The sequence below is a fragment of the Mustelus asterias genome, unplaced genomic scaffold (assembly GCF_964213995.1).
Source record: "Mustelus asterias unplaced genomic scaffold, sMusAst1.hap1.1 HAP1_SCAFFOLD_1579, whole genome shotgun sequence".
NCBI classification, from domain to species: domain Eukaryota; kingdom Metazoa; phylum Chordata; class Chondrichthyes; order Carcharhiniformes; family Triakidae; genus Mustelus; species Mustelus asterias.
Genome location: NW_027591524.1, coordinates 39,473 through 58,393, shown reverse-complemented (window position 1 = coordinate 58,393; position 18,921 = coordinate 39,473). Strand labels below are relative to the sequence as shown.

The 18,921-nt window shown below is 44.6% G+C and overlaps 1 protein-coding gene and 1 pseudogene across 1 annotated transcript in view; both read right to left on the bottom strand.

Annotated features, from left to right (window-relative positions):
- Positions 1-18,921, bottom strand: part of LOC144488450 (cell division cycle and apoptosis regulator protein 1-like) — a gene marked incomplete at its 3' end in the record, with an annotated part of 72,774 nt that overhangs the window by 17,406 nt on the left and 36,447 nt on the right. Inside the window, exons 5-9 of the mRNA XM_078206523.1 lie at positions 18,532-18,615; positions 8,126-8,311; positions 6,222-6,413; positions 2,159-2,413; positions 583-721 (exon numbers count right to left, since the gene is read on the bottom strand). Of these exons, the coding sequence (XP_078062649.1) occupies positions 583-721; positions 2,159-2,413; positions 6,222-6,413; positions 8,126-8,311; positions 18,532-18,615 (856 nt within the window). The remainder of the gene's footprint in view (positions 1-582; positions 722-2,158; positions 2,414-6,221; positions 6,414-8,125; positions 8,312-18,531; positions 18,616-18,921) is intronic.
- On the bottom strand, positions 1,887-2,016 carry LOC144488451 (U2 spliceosomal RNA; annotated as a pseudogene).

The window sequence follows — 18,921 nt, the reverse complement described above, 5'->3', positions numbered from 1 at the left end:
AATAGTCCTCACGCACACATGCAAAGAGTTCATACGCGAACCTACAGTGCTGGTGTTGATTTTAGAATCTTAGAAACCCTACACCACAGAAAGAGGCCATTCGGCCCATCGAGTCTGCACCGACCACACTCCCACCCAGGCCCTACCCCCATATCCCAACATATTTACCCACTAATCCCTCTAATCTACGCATCTCAGGACACTAAGGGCAATTGTTAGCATGGCCAATCAGCCTAACCCGCACATCTTTGGACTGTGGGAGGAAACCGGAGCACCCGGAGGAAACCCACGCAGACACGAGGAGAATGTACAAACTCCACACAGACAGTGACCCAAGCCGGGAATCGAACCCAGGTCTCTGGAGCTGTGAAGCAGCAGTGCTAACCACTGTGCTACCGTGCCGCCCATCAACTGTAGGAAACATCCCAGATAAGCCCAACCCTATCCTCCCACCGCCCAGCAGAGATAATGGAGTCGGCATCAAGAGCAGGATTCCCATCTGATTCTCCCTTTTCTTCATCGCTCAGCTTAAAAAGCTCCGTGTAAAACCCACAGATGCACCAGCAATCCTAAAAGTTTTACCTTCATCGTCTTCATCCTCGGCATCTTCTGCATCTAAAGGGTCATAATCGTCCTGGTTTGCGCCATCTTCCATTTCCTCATCCTCCTTAGAATCATCCCTTTTTCTTAAATTCTTCTCATCCTTGTCTTTTTCTTCTTTCTGCAAGGTTTCAATAAATGTTTTGTTTCGACCATTGAGAACTTTACTTTTCCTGTTTTGGAACTTAACCACATTCAGCACAAATCACCTGTATTTAGATCTATTACATGGATATAACAGCTATCAAAGAGCACAAGTTAAGATGATAAAAGGAACTGTCAAGGTGAACAGTAACAAATCTACTCAGGAGAACAAGAACAAACAAAGAACAATACAGCACAGGAACAGGCCCTTCGGCCCTCCAAGCCCGCGCCGCTCCCCGGTCCAGGATTGAATCCTGAATCCAGGATCCCCGCCCAATTTTCCAGCCTATCTACATACCAATATCCTATCCACCGAGCTGTCCCTCACAGCTACGATGCTTTGTTCATCACAACCTATTAACTCACCCCCACCCCCCCATTCCAGACCATGTGATCTCCAGGGAGAGGCGAAAACCCAGAGTGAAAACCCCAGGGCCAATATGGGGAAAAAAAAATCTGGGAAATTCCTCTCCGACCCCCTGAGGCGATCGAAACGAGTCCAGGAGATCACAATGGCCCTGATCGGAAAATGCTTCCCAACCCTAGTCATTTCCACTTCCACGAACACCATATGAATTCCCTGCCCCCGAGACAGGTTCCCAACTATCCGCAGTCTCGCTCTGTACATTGAGAACATTGAGAATGAGAAATGATAACACAAACACGCCACATGGACAATAGGCAGATAAAAGAATCACTTTCACAACCTAGTTGTCAGAATGTGGAATGCCCTGTCAATCGATCACACCAAGTGCTGACGAAGGGGGGGGGGGGACATCGACAGATGGGATGAATCTGGTGAGAATGAAAATGCCACCTACAGGGGTACAGGCAACCCCAGGGTGTCTCAGCAACATAGGCACTGGTGGTTCTGACATATATGCTCATTCCGCGAGTAAGGTTAGATACTGAGTAGTGGCAGGCTTTTTCTTTATTTTATTTTATTTTTTTTAATACTTTTCCAATTCAATCAAATCAAATCCAATTCAGAGTCTCAACAAGTTGAGACATTTCCGATCCAGGCTGACAATACAGGACGGGCGACTAAACCACCCTGTCCTGGGCCTGATCTACATGAGTCAAGCTGATTGGAGAAGGGGGAGGATCCTCCTCCAAGACTTGAGCTCATTTGCATCTTAGCCAAAAGGCCGAGATGCCGCTTTTAAAAATTGCTTCATATGAAACATATGAAGCCTCAGCATAACCTCATGACCTCAACCAAGTGCAGATCCGATACTACACTTGATCTAAGCCAAAAGGCCGAGAAGCGATTGAACATGGCCAGGGGAGGCTTGAGCCAATCCTCAATCTACCCTTCCACACTAGGCAATATCAGCACTGTACACAGATTCATATACTGAGGTACTCATTTAACTGATTACTTGTACAACATATCACCTCTAAAACACAGTACCTTTCTTCCATCCCTCTCCTCTTTTTTATCTTTCTCATCTCCTGATTTTCTCCTTTTGGTTTTTGGTTCATTGCTATCTTCATCTTTTTCTTCTTTTTTCTCTCTTTTCTCAGTTTCTTTTTTCTCTTCTTTACGGTCTTTCTTATCTTTCTCTCTTTTATCGTCTTTATCGGGGAGCGTGACCAGTGCTTTATATATTCGATAACCAAAGTCTCTCTGTAACATTTCATTGAAGAGTTCAGCAAACAGGGAGACCTACAAGACAGTATCAGGAAGAAACTCATTACATTATCTTCAAGAATCACAGTAGGAGTTCCTCAGACTGATTATTGTTCAGAAACTTTTGCTGAAATCTTCATACATGGGTATGGTACCAGAGTGGTTTTGTTACTGGACTAGTTATTAAGGGGCCAAGGCTGGTCTGAAAATATGTTCACATGTCACCACACCATTCTTAACTTCAGTTAAATGAATAAACCTGGAATGACAAGCTAGTCATGGTGACCATGAAACATGATGTGGAGATGCCGGCGTTGGACTGGGGTAAACACAGTAAGGAGTCTAACAACACCAGGTTAAAGTCCAACAGGTTTATTTGGGATCTGGATGCCATCATCTCACGTGAGAACACCATCCACCAGGTACACGGTACATACTCTTGCAACTCGGCCAACATTGTCTACCTGATACGCTGCAAGAAAGGATGTCCCGAGGCATGGTACATTGGGGAAAGCATGCAGATGCTACGACAACGGATGAATGAACACCGCTTGACAATCACCAGGCAAGACTGTTCTCTTCCTGTTGGGGAGCACTTCAGCGGTCACGGGCATTCGGCCTCTGATATTCGGGTAAGCGTTCTCCAAGACGGCCTTCACAACACACGACGGCGCAGAGTCGCTGAGCAGAGACTGATAGCCAGATTCCGCACACATGAGGACGGCCTCAACTGGGATCTTGGGTTCATGTCACACTATCTGTAACTCCCACAACTTGCCTGGACTTGCAAAATCTCACTGGCTGTCCTGTCTGGAGACAATACACATCTCTTTAACCTGTGCTAATGCTCTCTCCACTCACATTGTCTGTACCTTTAAGACTTGATTAGCTGTAAAGACTCACATTCCAATCATTATTCATTATTCTGTAAATTGAGTTTGTGTCTTTATATGCCCTGTTTGTGAATAGAATTCCCACTCACCTGACGAAGGAGCAGCGCTCTGAAAGCTAGTGGCGTTTGCCACCAAATAAACCTGTTGGACTTTAACCTGGTGTTGTGAGACTCCTGACCATGAAACAATCAGACTGTTGTAAAAACCTATCTATTTCTCTTATATGTTATGGGATATTCCTACATGGAAGGAAATTCTATTTGAGGTCAGATTCCACTGCAATATATTCCATTGGGCATAAGAACATGAGCATTAGGGGCAGGAGCAGGCCATCTGGCCCCTCAAGCCTGCTCTGCCATTCAATAAGACCATGGCTGATCTTTTTGTGGACTCAGCTCCACTTACCCACCCGCCCACCATAACCCTTAATTCCTTTACTGTTCAAAAATGTATCTATCCTTGCTTTAAATACATTCAATGAGGTAGCCTCAATTGCTTCACTGCGCAGGGAATTCCACAGATACACAACTCTTTGGGTGAAGAAGTTCCTCCTCAACTCAGTCCTAAATCTGCACCCCCTTATTCTGAAGCCATGCCGCCATTTCTAGTTTCACCTGCCAGTGGAAACAACCTCCCGACTTCTTTCTTATCTATTCTCTTTATAATGTTATATGTTTCCATAAGATCTTCCCTCATTCTTCTGAATTCCAATCAGTATAGCCCCAGTCTACTCAGTCTCTCCTCATAAGCCAACCCTCTCAACTCTGGAATCAACCGAGTGAATCACCTCTGCACCCCCTCCAGTGCCAGTATATCCTTTCTCAAGTAAGGGAACCAAAACTGCATGCAGTACTCCAGGTGTGGCCTCACCAACACCTTATACAGCTGCAACATAACCTCCCTGTTTCTAAACCCCATCCCTCTTGCAATGAAGGACAAAATTCCATTTGCCATAATTACCTGCTGCACCTGCAAACCAACCTTTTGCAGTTCGTGCACAAGGGCACCCAGGTCCCTCTGCACAGCAGCATGCTGCAATTCTTTACCATTTAAATAACAGTCCATTTTGCTGTTATTCTTACCAAAATGGATGACCTCACATTTACCAACATTGTACTCCATCTACCAGACCCTTGCCCACTCACAGACTATCTATATCCCTTTGCAGACTTTGTGTCCTCTGCACACTTCGCTCTACCACTCATCTTAGTGTCATCTGCAAACTTCGACACACTACACTTGGTCCCCAACTCCAAATCATCTATGTAAATTGTAAACAATTGTGATCCCAACACTGATCCCTGAGGCACACCATTAGTCATTGATCGCCATTAGTCATTGATCGCAAACCAGAAAGCAAAGAGTGGGGGTAAATACCCCCACTCTTTGCTTTCAGTTAGTTAACCAATCCTGTATTACCCGTAATACTGTGCACCTTTCTCTTATGCAGCAGCCTTTGGTGCGGCACCTTGTCAAATGCCTTCGGCATGGGGTAGCACAGTGGTTAGCACTGCTGCTTCACAGCACTAGGGACCTGGGTTCGATTCCCGGCTTGGGTCACTGTCTGTGTGGAGTTTGCACGTTCTCCCCATGTCTGCATGTGTTTCCTCTGGGTGCTCCGGTTTCCTCCCACATTCTGAAAGACGTGCTGGTTAAATGCATTGACTTGAACAAGCACTGGACTGTGGCAACTAGGGGAATTTCACAGTAACTTCATTGCAGTGTTAATGTAAGCCTTACATGTGACTAATAAATAAACTTTTTAAAAAACTTATTTTTCTGGAAATCCAGATACACCACATCCACAGATACCCCATTGTGCACCGTGCACGTAATGTCCTGAAAGAATTCCACCAAATTAGTCAAACATGACCTGCGCTTCATGAACCCATGCTGGGTCTTCCCAATGGGACAATTTATATCCCAAGTTTATATCCTACGTCTCGCTATTTCTTCCTTGATGATAGATTCAAGCATTTTCCCTACTACAGAAGTTAAGCTAACCGGTCTATAGTTACCCGCCTTTTGTCTACCTCCTTTTTAAAGCAATGGCATCACATTTTCAATGGCTGTTTTCCAATCTGCGTGAACCATCCCAGAGACAATCGAATTTTGGTAAATTACCACTAGTGCATTTGCTATTTCCCCCGCCATCTCTTTTAGTACCCTGGGATGCATTCCATTAGGGCCAAGAGACTTGTCTACCTTTAGCCCCATTAGTTTGCCCAACACTACCTCTTTAGTGATAATGATATTTTCTAGGTCCTCACCTGCCACAGCCTTCCTGTCATCAATTTTTGGCATATTATTTGTGCCTTCCACTGTGAAGACTGACACAAAATACCTGTTCAATGCCTCGGCCACTCCCTCATTTCCAGTTATTACATCCTCCTTCTTGTCCTCTCAAGGACCGATGTTTACCTTGGCCACTTTTTTTTGTTTTATATATTTGTAGAAACTTCTGCTATCTGTTTTTATATTCTGAGCTAGTTTACTTTCATAATCCATTTTACTTTTCTATATAGCTTTGTTATGGCTTTCTGTTGACCTTTAAAGATTTCCTCATGCTCTAGTTTCCCACCAATCTTTGTCACTTTGTATGCAACATCCTTGGTTTTTATCTGGAGATTCCTATTGGAAGTTCCACATGTGGACACTGGGTGAGGACCGGTATTGGCTTCACCATAATTAGACAGCCTGCAGACATTCTCTCATATATAAAGCATTCTTCAATGAGATACCAGTGGTTACTTGCACCCAGTAAACTAGATTGATTGGGTGGGGGGGTGGTGGTGGTTGGGAAGAGGGGAGATTGCGGACAAGAAAAAATTAGAGGATTACCAAACTAAGTCTTTCAGAAAGGAGATGGAGAACCCCCCACATATCCAAATGCTCAGGAGAGCAAAAACCAGGAAGATTGCTTCATCGTTTTTGAAAACGCAAGCACTTACTTCAAAAGAATGTTCTTTATTATCTTCTAATCGATAATCTAGGAGCACACTAAGAGACATCACACTACAGTCAAACTTCCCCCCTTTGGCAGTCCAGTTAGGATGAACGATGATAGAGGACTCATCAGGTAGAATGTAGCGCCTTTCCCGTCGCTGGCGCTCTACTTCTTCCTGGCGTTTCCGTTCTTCATCCTGAAATGATCAGAGAAATTTAGAATGAAAAAATACAGCCAGAATCTTGGAAAGTATACAATAATCCTAAATGTTCAGTTTGAAGACAACTGCTGTACAGAATGTTCCTGCACAGAAACAAGCCATCAAGCTATCACGAATGACCAAAGCGAATCCCAGTCTTCTCTTCACTCTGTGCCATTTAATATCCCACCCTCATACTGCTGGGTGTCTCTCCCATTCGAATCACATTCTTATTTCCAATACCCTTCAATGTCTAATCCAGTTTAATCTCACTTACCTGCCCCAAATACCTTTTACAATGTCTTTTCAAGTTGATTCTGTTTTGAAGTTAGGGACAATGCTTCAATGCATAGCGGAAGAAAATTCTACATACAAACTACTCCATGAAGACTTTCTTTCTGATTTGCACTTAGCTCATTTTGCAATCTTTTAATTAAGTCCTTGAATCATGGTCTCACTGACCTAAGGATACCCTCTCTCAATGTTTTCCTTATTGCATGCTTTCATAGTCTGCAACAGATCCATCTTTAAGTGAGAAATTCATCGCAAGTGTTTCAAATGAGGTTTCCAGCAAAAATTACATAATTCATAACATAAACATTGCGTTCACTTCTCGAATGCTGCAGTTAGTTTGAAAACTTTGCAAAAGCAGATCTAACTTCCGAGTCCCGAGATACTCTTCAGAACTTGGAAAGGAAATTGTTCAACATTTAACACAGCCACCAACTGACTAGTGGAAGAAGCATCCAGCAGGAGACAGTTTTGGACAGATGAGCTAACAGCAAAGTGTCTGCAAAAGCATGATGGGGAAAGAGATCAACTTTGCACAAGCATCAAAACAGGAAGGACAATAAACAAAGAGGCCATCAGACTCCATAATTGGCAGATAGCTGGTCAGACAGGACTGTAAGAAGTTTAACAACACCAGGTTAAAGTCCAACAGGTTTATTTGGTAGCAAAAGCCACACAAGCTTTCGGAGCTCTAAGCCCCTTCTTCAGGTGAGTGGGAATTCTGTTCACAAACAGAGCATATAAAGACACAAACTCAATTTACATGAATAATGGTTGGAATGCGAATACTTACAACTAATCAAGTCTTTAAGAAACAAAACAATGTGAGTGGAGAGAGCATCAAGACAGGCTAAAAAGATGTGTATTGTCTCCAGACAAGACAGGGCTGTTCCAGGGGACAATGGGATCTTGATTAACTTAACTTGGTGAAACAGGAATATCCTGTCTTAATGAGACAATGGAACACAAGCCATGTGTGTGTGTGTGTATCATGACCTAGATGCAAGGAGGAACATCAGAGACATCGACAGCAGGAACAACCAATGCACAAATTAAGGTACCCTGAGTCCAGGACTTGGAGAAGAACGCAATCTGGCTGGAAGGGGGCCTGATCAACTCGCCTCGTAATGGGTAGCATTTGAGTTCAAGCCATGAACCTTGTATTTTGTGCAACAAATAATCCGTATTCTGACAAGTCTTGACTAAAAAGGCAGTTCAGGTGTTTGAGTGTTTTAAGGGTAATTGGCATTCCAGCAAAGTTAAGGAAAGGTTAGTTCATGTTCATTTAGTGTGCGTTTTTAGCCTTAATAAAGATTGAGTTATTCAAAATATTCTGTATGTTTCTTTGTCTGCCACCACAGTTGACACCCTATTCTAATATCAACAGTGTTGGGCCTGCACAAATTTGCCAATCCTACCTCTTTGTCATCTTCGGATCTTTTATCCTCCTCTTCATCATCCTCTCTTTCTGATTTCTCCGATTCTTTCTGCTCTTCTTTCTCTGCCTCAGTTTTCAGCTGTTTTGTTAGCCGAGCTATCAGCTGGGATTTCAGCCCCTTTGAGCTTTGATTCCTACTTTCCAACTCTTTTCGAAGATCGTTAACCTGACAAAGGAAGAATTTTGCTTCAATTAGTGCCTTGAAGGACATAATTTGTGTCACGCTTTCATGGGTGCTGGTGCCCTCCAAACCTTCATCCAGCATGCTTCTCACTTATACCATCTCCATATGCAGTTACAAGATATTTTCAGAATTATGTTCACAGACCCATTTTCTTCCCTCTCACTGTTCTAGTTCAGGAACACTGACAACTTTGCATAGCCCAGTGAAAGGAGCCAGTTTGAGAAACACGGGCATAGCAGAATGAAAGGAGAGGCAAAATAAAAATTATTAGATTGGATCAATCTAACACCCAATGAGTCAGTTCCTTACTATTCATTGGAGTAGTAGCTGAGGGGGAGATGTTTTTAAGTTGAAGAGGTTTGATTGGCTATTTACAAGCAAATCAGTACACAAAATGCGATGACTGGATTTGAAAACATCAGAAAAAGTCTTATGCAGGTAGAGCTTCCTTATTATTCCCTCTAGCTGTAATGAGAGATTGTTTCAGGACCACAGAAAAATGCTATAGAAAAACGCTATTCAGCCCATTCTGATGTGCCAGCAGAAAGAGAAAAAAGAAACTAGCTGCTCATTTTAATCCACCTTCCAGCACCTGGTCCGTGGCTTTGCAGGTTCCAACACTTCAGTTGCAGATCTCGGTTTCATCTAAATGAGTTGAGTGTTTAGACTGCAAGATGTAGGAGCAGAAGTAGACCATTCGGACAATCGAGTCTGCTTCACCCCCTGGTCCTAGACTCTCCCACAAGGGCATGTTAGTAGAGTGGTGAAAAAGGCATACGGGACACTTGCCTTTATCAATTGAGGCATAGATTACAACAACAGGGAAGTCATGTTGGAGTTGCATTCAACTTTGGTGAGGCCACAGCAGGAGTACTGACTGCAGTTCTGATTGACTCATTATCAGAAGGGGTGTGGAGGAGATTCACCAGGATGCTGCATGGGATGGAACATTCAAGTTATGAAGAAAGGATGTGTAAGCTTAGGTTGTTTCCATTGGAGCAGAGAAGACTGAGGGGCGACCTCATTGAGGTGTACAAGATTATGAGACACATGGACATAGTGGATAAGAAGCAGCTGTTCCCCTCAGCTGAAGGGTTAGTCACAAGGGGTCATAGGTTAAATGCGAGGGGCAGGAGGTCGAGGGAGGATGTGAGGAAAACCTTTTTTACCCAGAGGGTATTGACGGTCTGGAATGTGTTGCCTGGGAGGGTGGTAGAAGTGGGTTGCCTCACATCCTTTAAAAAGTATCTGAAGAGGAAGGAGGCATATGACATGCATAGGCAGCTGGGCTCAAGTGGATCCCTTGAAGGGTAGAGGGTGTAGAAGTAGTTCAGAGAGAAATCAGGAGGTCAAAAAGGGGACACAAGGTTGCTTTGGCAATAAAGCAAAGGAGAATCCAAAGATTCTACAAATGCATAAAGGGCAAAAGAGTAACTAGGGAGAGGGTGGGGCCTCTTAAGGATCAACAAGATCATCTATGTGTGGATCCACAAGAGATGGGTGAGATCCTAAATGAATATTTCTCATCAGTATTTACTGTTGAGGAACGCATGGATGTTAGGAAACTTGAGGAAATAAACAGTGAAGTCTTGAGGAATGTACATAGAACAGGGAAGGAGGTGCTGGAATTCTTAAAGCGCATCAACGTAGACAAATCCCCGGGACCTGATGAAGTGTATCCCAGGATGCTGTGGGAGGCTAGGGGGGAAATTGCGGGTTCTCTAGCAGAGATATTTGAATCAACAACCACAGGTGAGGTGCCTGAAGATTGGAGGGTGGTAAATGTTGTGCCTTTGTTTAAAAAGGGCTGCAGGGAAAAGCCTGGGAACTACAGGCCGGTGAGCCTCACATCTGTAGTGGGTAAGTTGTTAGAAGATATTCTGAGAGACAGGATCTACAGTCATTTAGAGAGGGAAGGGCTGATTAGGGACAGTCAGCATGGCTTTGTGAGTGGAAAATCATATCTCACAAATTTGATTTGAGTTTTTTCAAAGGGTAACCAAGAAAGTAGATGAGGGTAGTACAGTTGACTTTAGCAAGGCCTTTGACAAGGCATCGCATGGTATGTTGTTGCGCAAGGTTAAATCACACAGGATCCAGGGTGAAGTAGCCAGATGGATACAATAATTGGCTTAGTCCATAAGACATAGGAGCAGAATAATGCCACTCGGCCCATTGAGTCCGCTCCGCCATTCAATCATGGCGGATATTTCTCTCATCCCCATTCTCCTGCCTTTTCCCCATAACCCCTGATCCCCTTATTAATGAAGAACCTATCTATCTCTGTCTTAAAGACACTCAATGACCTGGCCTCCACAGCCTTCTGCGGCAAAGAGTTCCACAGATTTACCACTCTCTGGCTGAAGAAATTCCTCCTGGACTACCTGGATTCACTACAGTTTGCCTACTGCTGCAACAGGTTCACAGCTGACGCCATTTCCCTGGCTCTGCACTCAACCCTGTGGAACACCTAGAGAACAAGGACACCAATATCAGACTCCTATTTATTGACAACAGCTCAGCCTTCAACACTATTATTCCCACAAAACTCAAATCCAAACTCCGTGTCCTGGGCCTCGGCACCTCCATCTGCGACTGGACTTCCTAACTCACAGACCACAGTCAGTAAGGAAAGGCAACAACACCTCCTCCACGATCATCCTCAACACCGGCGCCCCTCAAGGCTGTGTTCTCAGCCCACTACTATACTCCTTATACACCTATGACTGTGTGGCCAAATTCCCCTCTAATTCGATTTTCAAGTTTGCTGACAACACCACTGTAGTGGGTTGGATCTCAAACAATGATGAAACAGAGTACAGGAATGAGATAGAGAATCTGGTGACCTGGTGCGGCAACAATAATCTCTCCCTCAATGTCAACAAAATGAAGGGGATTGTCATTGACTTCAGGGAGTGTAAAGGAGGCCATGCCCCTGTCTACATCAATGGAGACGAAGTAGAAAGGGTTGAGAGCTTCAAGTTTTTAGGTGTCCAGATCACCAACAACCTGCCCTGGTCCCCCCATGCCAACACTATAGTTAAGAAAGCCAACCAACTTTCTCAGAAGACTAAGGAAATTTGGCATGTCAGCTACAACTCTCACCAACTTTTACAGATGCACCATAGAAAGCATTCTTTCTGGTTGTATCACAGCTTGGTATGGCTCCTGCTCTGCCCAAGACCGCAAGGAACTACAAAAGGTCATGAATGTAGCCCAATCCATCATGCAAACCAGCCTCCCATCCATTGACTCTGTCTACACTTCCCGCTGCCTTGGCAAAGCAGCCAGTATAATTAAGGACCCCACGCACCCCGGTCATTCTCTCTTCCATCTCCTTCCTTCGGGAAAAAGATATAAAAGTCTGAGGTCACGTACCAACTGACTCAAGAACAGTTTCTTCCCTGCTGCTGTCAGACTTTTGAATGGACTTATCTTGCATTAAGTTGATCTTTCTCTACATCCTAGCTATGATTGTAACACTACATTCTGCACTCTCTCGTTTCCTTCATGATGAAAAGCATATTTCAGAGAGAAGGAACGTGTTGTTAAAGTTGTACAAGACATTGCTAAGGCCACACTCGGAATACTGTGTGCAATTCTGGTCACCCTATTATAGAAAGGAGACTATTAAACTCGAAAGAATGCAGAAAAGAGTTACTAGGATGCTACCGGGACTTGATGGATTGAGTTATAAGGAGAGGCTGGATAGACTGGAACTTTTTTCTCTGCAGCGTTGGAGGCTGAGGGGTGATCTTATAGAGGTCTATAAAATAATGAGGGGCAAAGATCAGCTAGATAGTCAATATCTTTTCCCAAAGGTCGGGAAGTCGAAAACTAGAGGGCATAGGTTTAAGGTGAGAGGGGAGAGATACAAAAGTGTCCAGAAGGGCAATTGTTTCACACAGAGGGTGGTGAGTGTTTGCAACAAGCTGCCAGAGGTGGTAGTAGAGGCGGGTACAATTTTGTCTTTTAAAAAGCATTTCGATAGTTACATGGGTATGATGGGCATAGAGGGATATGGGCCAAATGCGAGCAATTGGGACTAGCTTAGGGGTTTAAAAAAAAGGGCGGCATAGACAAGTTGGGCCAAAGGGCCTGTTTCCATGCTGTAAACCTCAATGACTTATGACTCTATTTTGCCTGTATAGTGTGCAAGAAATAATACTTTTCACTGTATATTAATACGTGACAATAATAGATCAAATTAAATCATCTGTTTTAAAGGATCGTCCCTTTAGCCTCAGGTTGTGCCCTCTGGTTCTATTTTTTCCGACGAGTGGAAACATCCTTTTCACGTCCACTCTATCCAGGCCTCTCAGTATCCTATAAGTTTCAATAAGATCCCCCCTAATCCTTCTGAACTCCAACGAGTACAGACCCAGAGTCCTCAACCGTTCCTCATATGACAAGCTCTTCATTCCATGGATCATTCTTGTGAACCTCCTCGAAACCCTTTCCAAGACCAACACATCCTTCCTTAGATACGGGGCCCAAAACTGCTCACAATACTCCAAATGGAGTCTGACCAGAGCCTTATACAGCCTCATACATCCCTGCTCTTGTATTCTAGCCCTCTCAACATGAATGCTAACATTGCATTTGCCTTCCTAACTGCAGACTAAACCTGCACGTTAACCTTAAGAGAATCTTGAACAATGATTCCCAAGTCCCTTTGTGTTTCTCATTTCCTAAGCATTTTCCCATTTAGAAAATAGTCTATGCCTCCATTTCTCCTTCCAAAGTGCATAACCTCTCACTTTTCCACACTGCATTCCATCTGCCACTTTTTTGCCCACTCTCCTAACCTATCCAAGTCCTTCTGCAGCCCCCCTGCTTCCTCAATACTACCTGTCCCTCTACATATCTGTATCATCTGCAAACTTAGCAACAGTGCCTTCAGTTCCTTCTTCCAAATCGTTAAATGTATATTTAACGGGGCGGCACGGTAGCACAGTGGCTAGCACTGCTGCTTCACAGCTCCAGGGTCCCGGGTTCGATTCCCGGCTCGGGTCACTGTCTGTGTGGAGTTTGCACATTCTCCTCGTGCCTGCGTGGGTTTCCTCCGGGTGCTCCGGTTTCCTCCCACTGTCCAAAGATGTGCGGGTTAGGTTGATTGGCCAGGTTAAAAATTGCCCTTTAGAGTCCTGAGATGCGTAGGTTAGAGGGATTAGCGGGTAAATTTGTGAGGGTAGGGCCTGGGTGGGATTGTGGTCGGTGCAGACTCGATGGGCCGAATGGCCTCCTTCTGCACTGTAGGGTTTCTATGATTTCTATGATTAGAAACATAGAAAACTACAGCACAAAACAGGCCCTTCGGCCCCACAAGTTGTGCCGAACATATCCCTACCTTTTAGGCCTACCTATAACCCTCCATCCTATTAAGTCCCATGTACTCATCCAGGAGTCTCTTAAAAGACCCTATTGAGTTTGCCTCCACCACCACTGATGGCAGCCAATTCCACTCGCCCACCACCCTCTGTGTGAAAAACTTGCCCCTAACATTTCCCCTGTACCTACACCCCAGCACCTTAAACCTGTGTCCTCTCGTAGCAGCCATTTCCACCCTGGGAAAAAGCCTCCGAGAGTCCACCTGATCTATGCCTCTCAACATCTTATATACCTCTCATAGGTCTCCTCTCATCCTACGTCTCTCCAAGGAGAAAAGACCGAGCTCCCTCAGCCTATCCTCATAAGGCATGCCACTCAATCCAGACAACATCCATGTCAATCTCCTCTGCACCCTTTCAATCTTTTCCACATCCCTCCTGTAATGAGGCGACCAGAACTGAGCACAGTACTCCAAGTGGGGTCTGACGAGGGTCTTATATAGCTGCATCATTATCCCCGGACTCCTAAACTCAATCCCTCGATTGATAAAGGCCAGCACACCATACGCCTTCTTAACCACCTCCTCCACCTGCGGGGCCGATTTAAGAGTCCTATGGACCCGGACCCCAAGGTCCTTCTGATCCTCCATAGTACTAAGAGTCTTTCCCTTTATATTGTACTCCTTCATCCCATTTGACCTGCCAAAATGGACCACTATGCATTTATCTGGGTTGAAGTCCATCTGCCACTTCTCCGCCCAGTCTTGCATCCTATCTATGTCCCTCTATATATTGTGACAAGTTGTGGTCCCAGCACTGACCCCCGAGGCACACCACTAGTCACCGGCTGCCATCCTGAAAAAGACCCTTTTATCCCCACTCTCTGCCTTCTGCCAGTCAGCCAATCCTCTACCCATGCCAGGATCTTACCCTCAACACCATGGGCACAACTTATTTAACAGTCTCCTATGCGGCACCTTGTCAAAGGCCTTCTGGAAATCTAAATAAATCACGCCCACTGGTTCTCCTTTATCTAACTACCTTGTTACCTCCTCAAAGAACTCTAACAGATTTGTCAGACACGACCTCCCCTTGACAAAGCCGTGCTGACTCATTCTTACTTTATCATGCACTTCCAAATACTCTGCGATCTCATCTTTAATAATGGACTCTAAAATCTTGCCAATGGCTGAAGTCAGGCTAACCGGCCTATAATTTCTCATCTGCTGCCTCCCTCCCTTCTTAAACAGCGATGTTACATTAGCTATTTTCCAGTCCTCTGGTACCCTCCCTGCCTCCAGTGATTCCTGAAAGATCACCACCAATGCCATCACAATTTCCTCAGCTATCTATTTTAGAACCCTGGGTATCGTCCATCCGGTCCAGGTGATTTATCTACCTTCAGACCTTTCAGCTTCTCCAGAACCTTCTCCTTAGTGATGGCCACTACACTCACCTTGCCCCCGGTTCTCCTGTAGTTCTGGCATCCCACTGGTGTCTTCCACCGTGAAAATTGATGCAAAATAACTATTCAGTTCCTCTGCCATTGCTTTGTTTCCTATTATTACTTCTCCAGCCTCATTTTCCAGTGGTCCAATGGCCATTTTTGCCTCTCTCTTACCTTTTATTGATGACAGAAGACAGAGTGGTTGTAGAGGATTGTTTTTCAAAGTGGAGGCCTGTGACCAGTGGTGTGCCTCAGGGATTGGTGTTGGGTCCATTGTTATCTGTCATTTATGTTAATGATTTGGATGAGAATTTAGGAGGCATGGTTAGTAAGTTTACAGATGACACCAAGATTGGTGGCATAGTGGTTATTTCAGATTGCAACGGGATCTTGATCAATTGGGCCAGTGGACTGGAGGAGTTTAATTTAGGTAAGTGTGAGGTGATGCATTTTGGTATGTCGAATCAGTGTAGGACTTACTCAGTTAATGGTAGGGCATTGGGGAGAGTTATGGAACAAAGAGATCCAGGGGTACATGATCATAGCTGATTGAAAGTGAAGTCACAGGTGGACAGAGTGGTGAAGAAAGCATTCAGCATGCTTGGCTTCATTGGTCAGAACACTGAATACAGGAGTTGGGACCTCTTGTTGAAGTTGTACAAGACATTGGTAAGGCCACACTTGGAATACTGTGTATAGTTCTGGTCACCCTATTATAGGAAGGATATTATTAAACTAGAAAGAGTGCAGAAAAGATTTACTAGGATGCGACTAGGACTTGATGGTTTGACTTATAGGGAGAGGCTGGATAGACTGGGACTTTTTTCCCTGAAGTGTAGGGGGCTTAGGGGTGATCTTACAGAGGCCTCTAAAATAATGAGGGGCATAGATCAGCTAGATAGTCAACATCATTTCTCAAAGGTAGGGAAGTATAAAACTAGAGGGCATAGGTTTAAGGTGAGAGGGGAGAGATACAAAAGGGTCCAGAGGGGCAATTGTTTCACGCAGAGGGTGGTGAGTGGCTGGAAGAAGCTGCCAGAGGTTGCAGGTACAATTTTGTCTTTTAAAAAGCATTTAGACACTTACATGAGTAAGATGGCTATCGAGGGGTTTGGGCTAAGTGCGGGCAATTGAGACTTGCTTAGTCATTTTTAAAAAATGGGCGACATGGACAAGTTGGCTGAAGGGCCATGCTGTAAACCTCTATGAGTCTATGAACACTTGGCACATCATAACATTTTGGGCTATGGCCCATGTTCTGGCAGATGGGATTAGGTGGGAGTTCAGGTGTTTCGAATGTGTTGATGTGGATTTGATGGACCGAAAGGACTCCTCTGCGTTCTATGGTTCTTTGAACCTCTCAGCATTTACCCTGTCAAACACCTCCCCCTTCTCCAATCAGCTTGGCTCATGTAGATCAGGCCCAGGACAGGGTGGTTTGGTCGCTCGCCCTGTCTTGTCAGCCTGGATCTGAAATGTCTCAACTTGTTGAGACTCTGAATTGGATTTGATTTGATTGAATTGGAAAAGTATAAAAAAAAACCCTTTTTGTCTCAACAACGTCACTTCTTTTCTAACCTCCAACCCGTTAGGACCTCACCTGTATGTAGTGAGATTCTCAGAGCATCCACTATTTCCTCCCTGCCTTCCTTCAACAGCCTGGGATACAATCCATCCAGCCCTGGTGATTTATCCACCTTCAAGAATGCCAGCCCATCGAATCCCTACAGTGCAGAAAGAGACCATTGGGCCCATCGGGTCTGCACCAAGCATCCTAAAGAGTATCCCTCCAAGACCCGCCCCTCCACCCTGATCCTGCAACCCCACACTTTTACCATGGCTAATGCACCTAGCCTGCATATCCCTAAACACTAAGGGACAATTTAGCATGGCCAATCCACCTAACCTGCACATCTTTGGAGTGAGAGGGGAAACTGGAGCACCTGGAGGAAAGCCATGCAGACATGGGGAGAATATGCAAACTCCACACAGTCACCTAAGGCCAGAATTGAACATGGGTCCCTGGTGCTGTGAGGCAGCATTGTTAACCACTGTGCTGCCCTCCAGTACTTCCTCTCTCATACTGCTTCTTGTATCTAATATTTTGGGGAGGAGGAGATGGCCTAATGTTATCATCAGTGGAATATTAATCCAGAAACCATGCTCTGGGGACCAGGGTGTGAATCCTGCCATGGCAGATGGTGGAATTTGAATTCAGAGAACAAAATCTGGAATTAAGAATCTACTGATGACCATGAAACCATTGCCGATTGTCAGACAAACCCATCTGGTTCACTAATGTCCTGTCGGGAAGGAAATCTGCCGTCCTTACCTGGTCTACCCTGCATGTGACTCCAGAGTCACAGCAATCTGGTTGACTCTCAGCTGCCTTCAGGCAACTAGGGATGGGCAATAAATGCTGACCAGCCAGTGACGCCCATGTCCCACGAATGAATAAATAAAACAATCTGTGGAAACTAGACATTGCTGAATTCAATATTTAGGTGTAGGCAAGTGATGTAACATTATAATTAAGCTCTTCCTGTCCTCACCTGGCATCCGCAATAGGAACTTCCCATGGGTGGTAATAACCCTCAGACTGGCTAACTCAGTACAGAGCAAAAGGAACCTGCAGCCTGTTTTTGAAGCTCATCTGCTACAAAAATTTGCCTTTTTGCAAAACATGTCATCTAATAATTTTTTCTGGGTTAACTCTTGGCATAACCCTGGTAGAGCCATCCGAAGTTAGCGATTTGAAATGCATTTTTGGATGATTCCCAGCGCAGTGCAATTGTCCATGGGATGTTTACACTTCTGGGCAATTGCTGTGCACATTCTCAATTAGAAAGTTCCAAGCGGGATTCCACAGTGTATCATTGGGGTACCTTCCAATTCAGAAGTTACGGCCTGTTACTTCCTGCCACTCTCATGTCTGACCTTCAAGAGCACAAAAGTTAACAATGTAATTTTTAAGTAAAATCCAAAAATGAATAATTAACAAATCAGAATATTCGACTGATTATTAGATTTGACTCCAGCTCTGTGGGACACACTGCATTCTGCTGGAATGAAAAGTTCACATTTGCTAGCAGGCATCTTAAACTTGATTAGGTCACTCATCTTTTGTAACCCGGGACGGCAGACTCAGGTTAGTTGAGCACAGGATGTCTCTCAGTGGATCCCTATGTGGTGACTGTTCAAGCCTAATTACTGGAAGGGATAGAGTAGAAACTGACATCTCCCTCTCCCAACCAAGGCACACAGACCAAGCATCACCTTCCTACTGAAGTTTGGCTGCAACTGTTGATTTGTACCACTCAGTGTGACACAGAGCATCTAGATTTACATACTGAAACACCAGACAGCTAAACTTTGAAGTATCTGAAGAGCTTTTGTCCTTACTGTAAATAAAAGTGGTTGCTTACTTTCATTGTCTTCGGATCTAGCTTTGACCAGTGCGTAGGAGTAGAGATTTCTTTACTCTCCCCATCATCCTTCTCCTCCTCTTCCTAGTCAGATAAAAAAAATTAACAGAAATAATCAGCAATATTTGGACGCCTGGAGAGTGTATTTACTCATTTTTTTGAAACAAGAATTGCTGATCCGTGCAAGTAGCAAAGGTCACAACTGCCCCTCAGATTGACTCCTCCTTAAATGTTACTGAATAGAACAGTTCACTGCTACATAAACACACACGCGCTCTCTTTAACTGATCACATGCCACTCATCAGCCAATCAAAGCCAGATCTGTGGAACACAAAAAGGTGATCAATGACATCAAACAAAAGGGCTCGAGGGCTGCAGACACTGTAGGT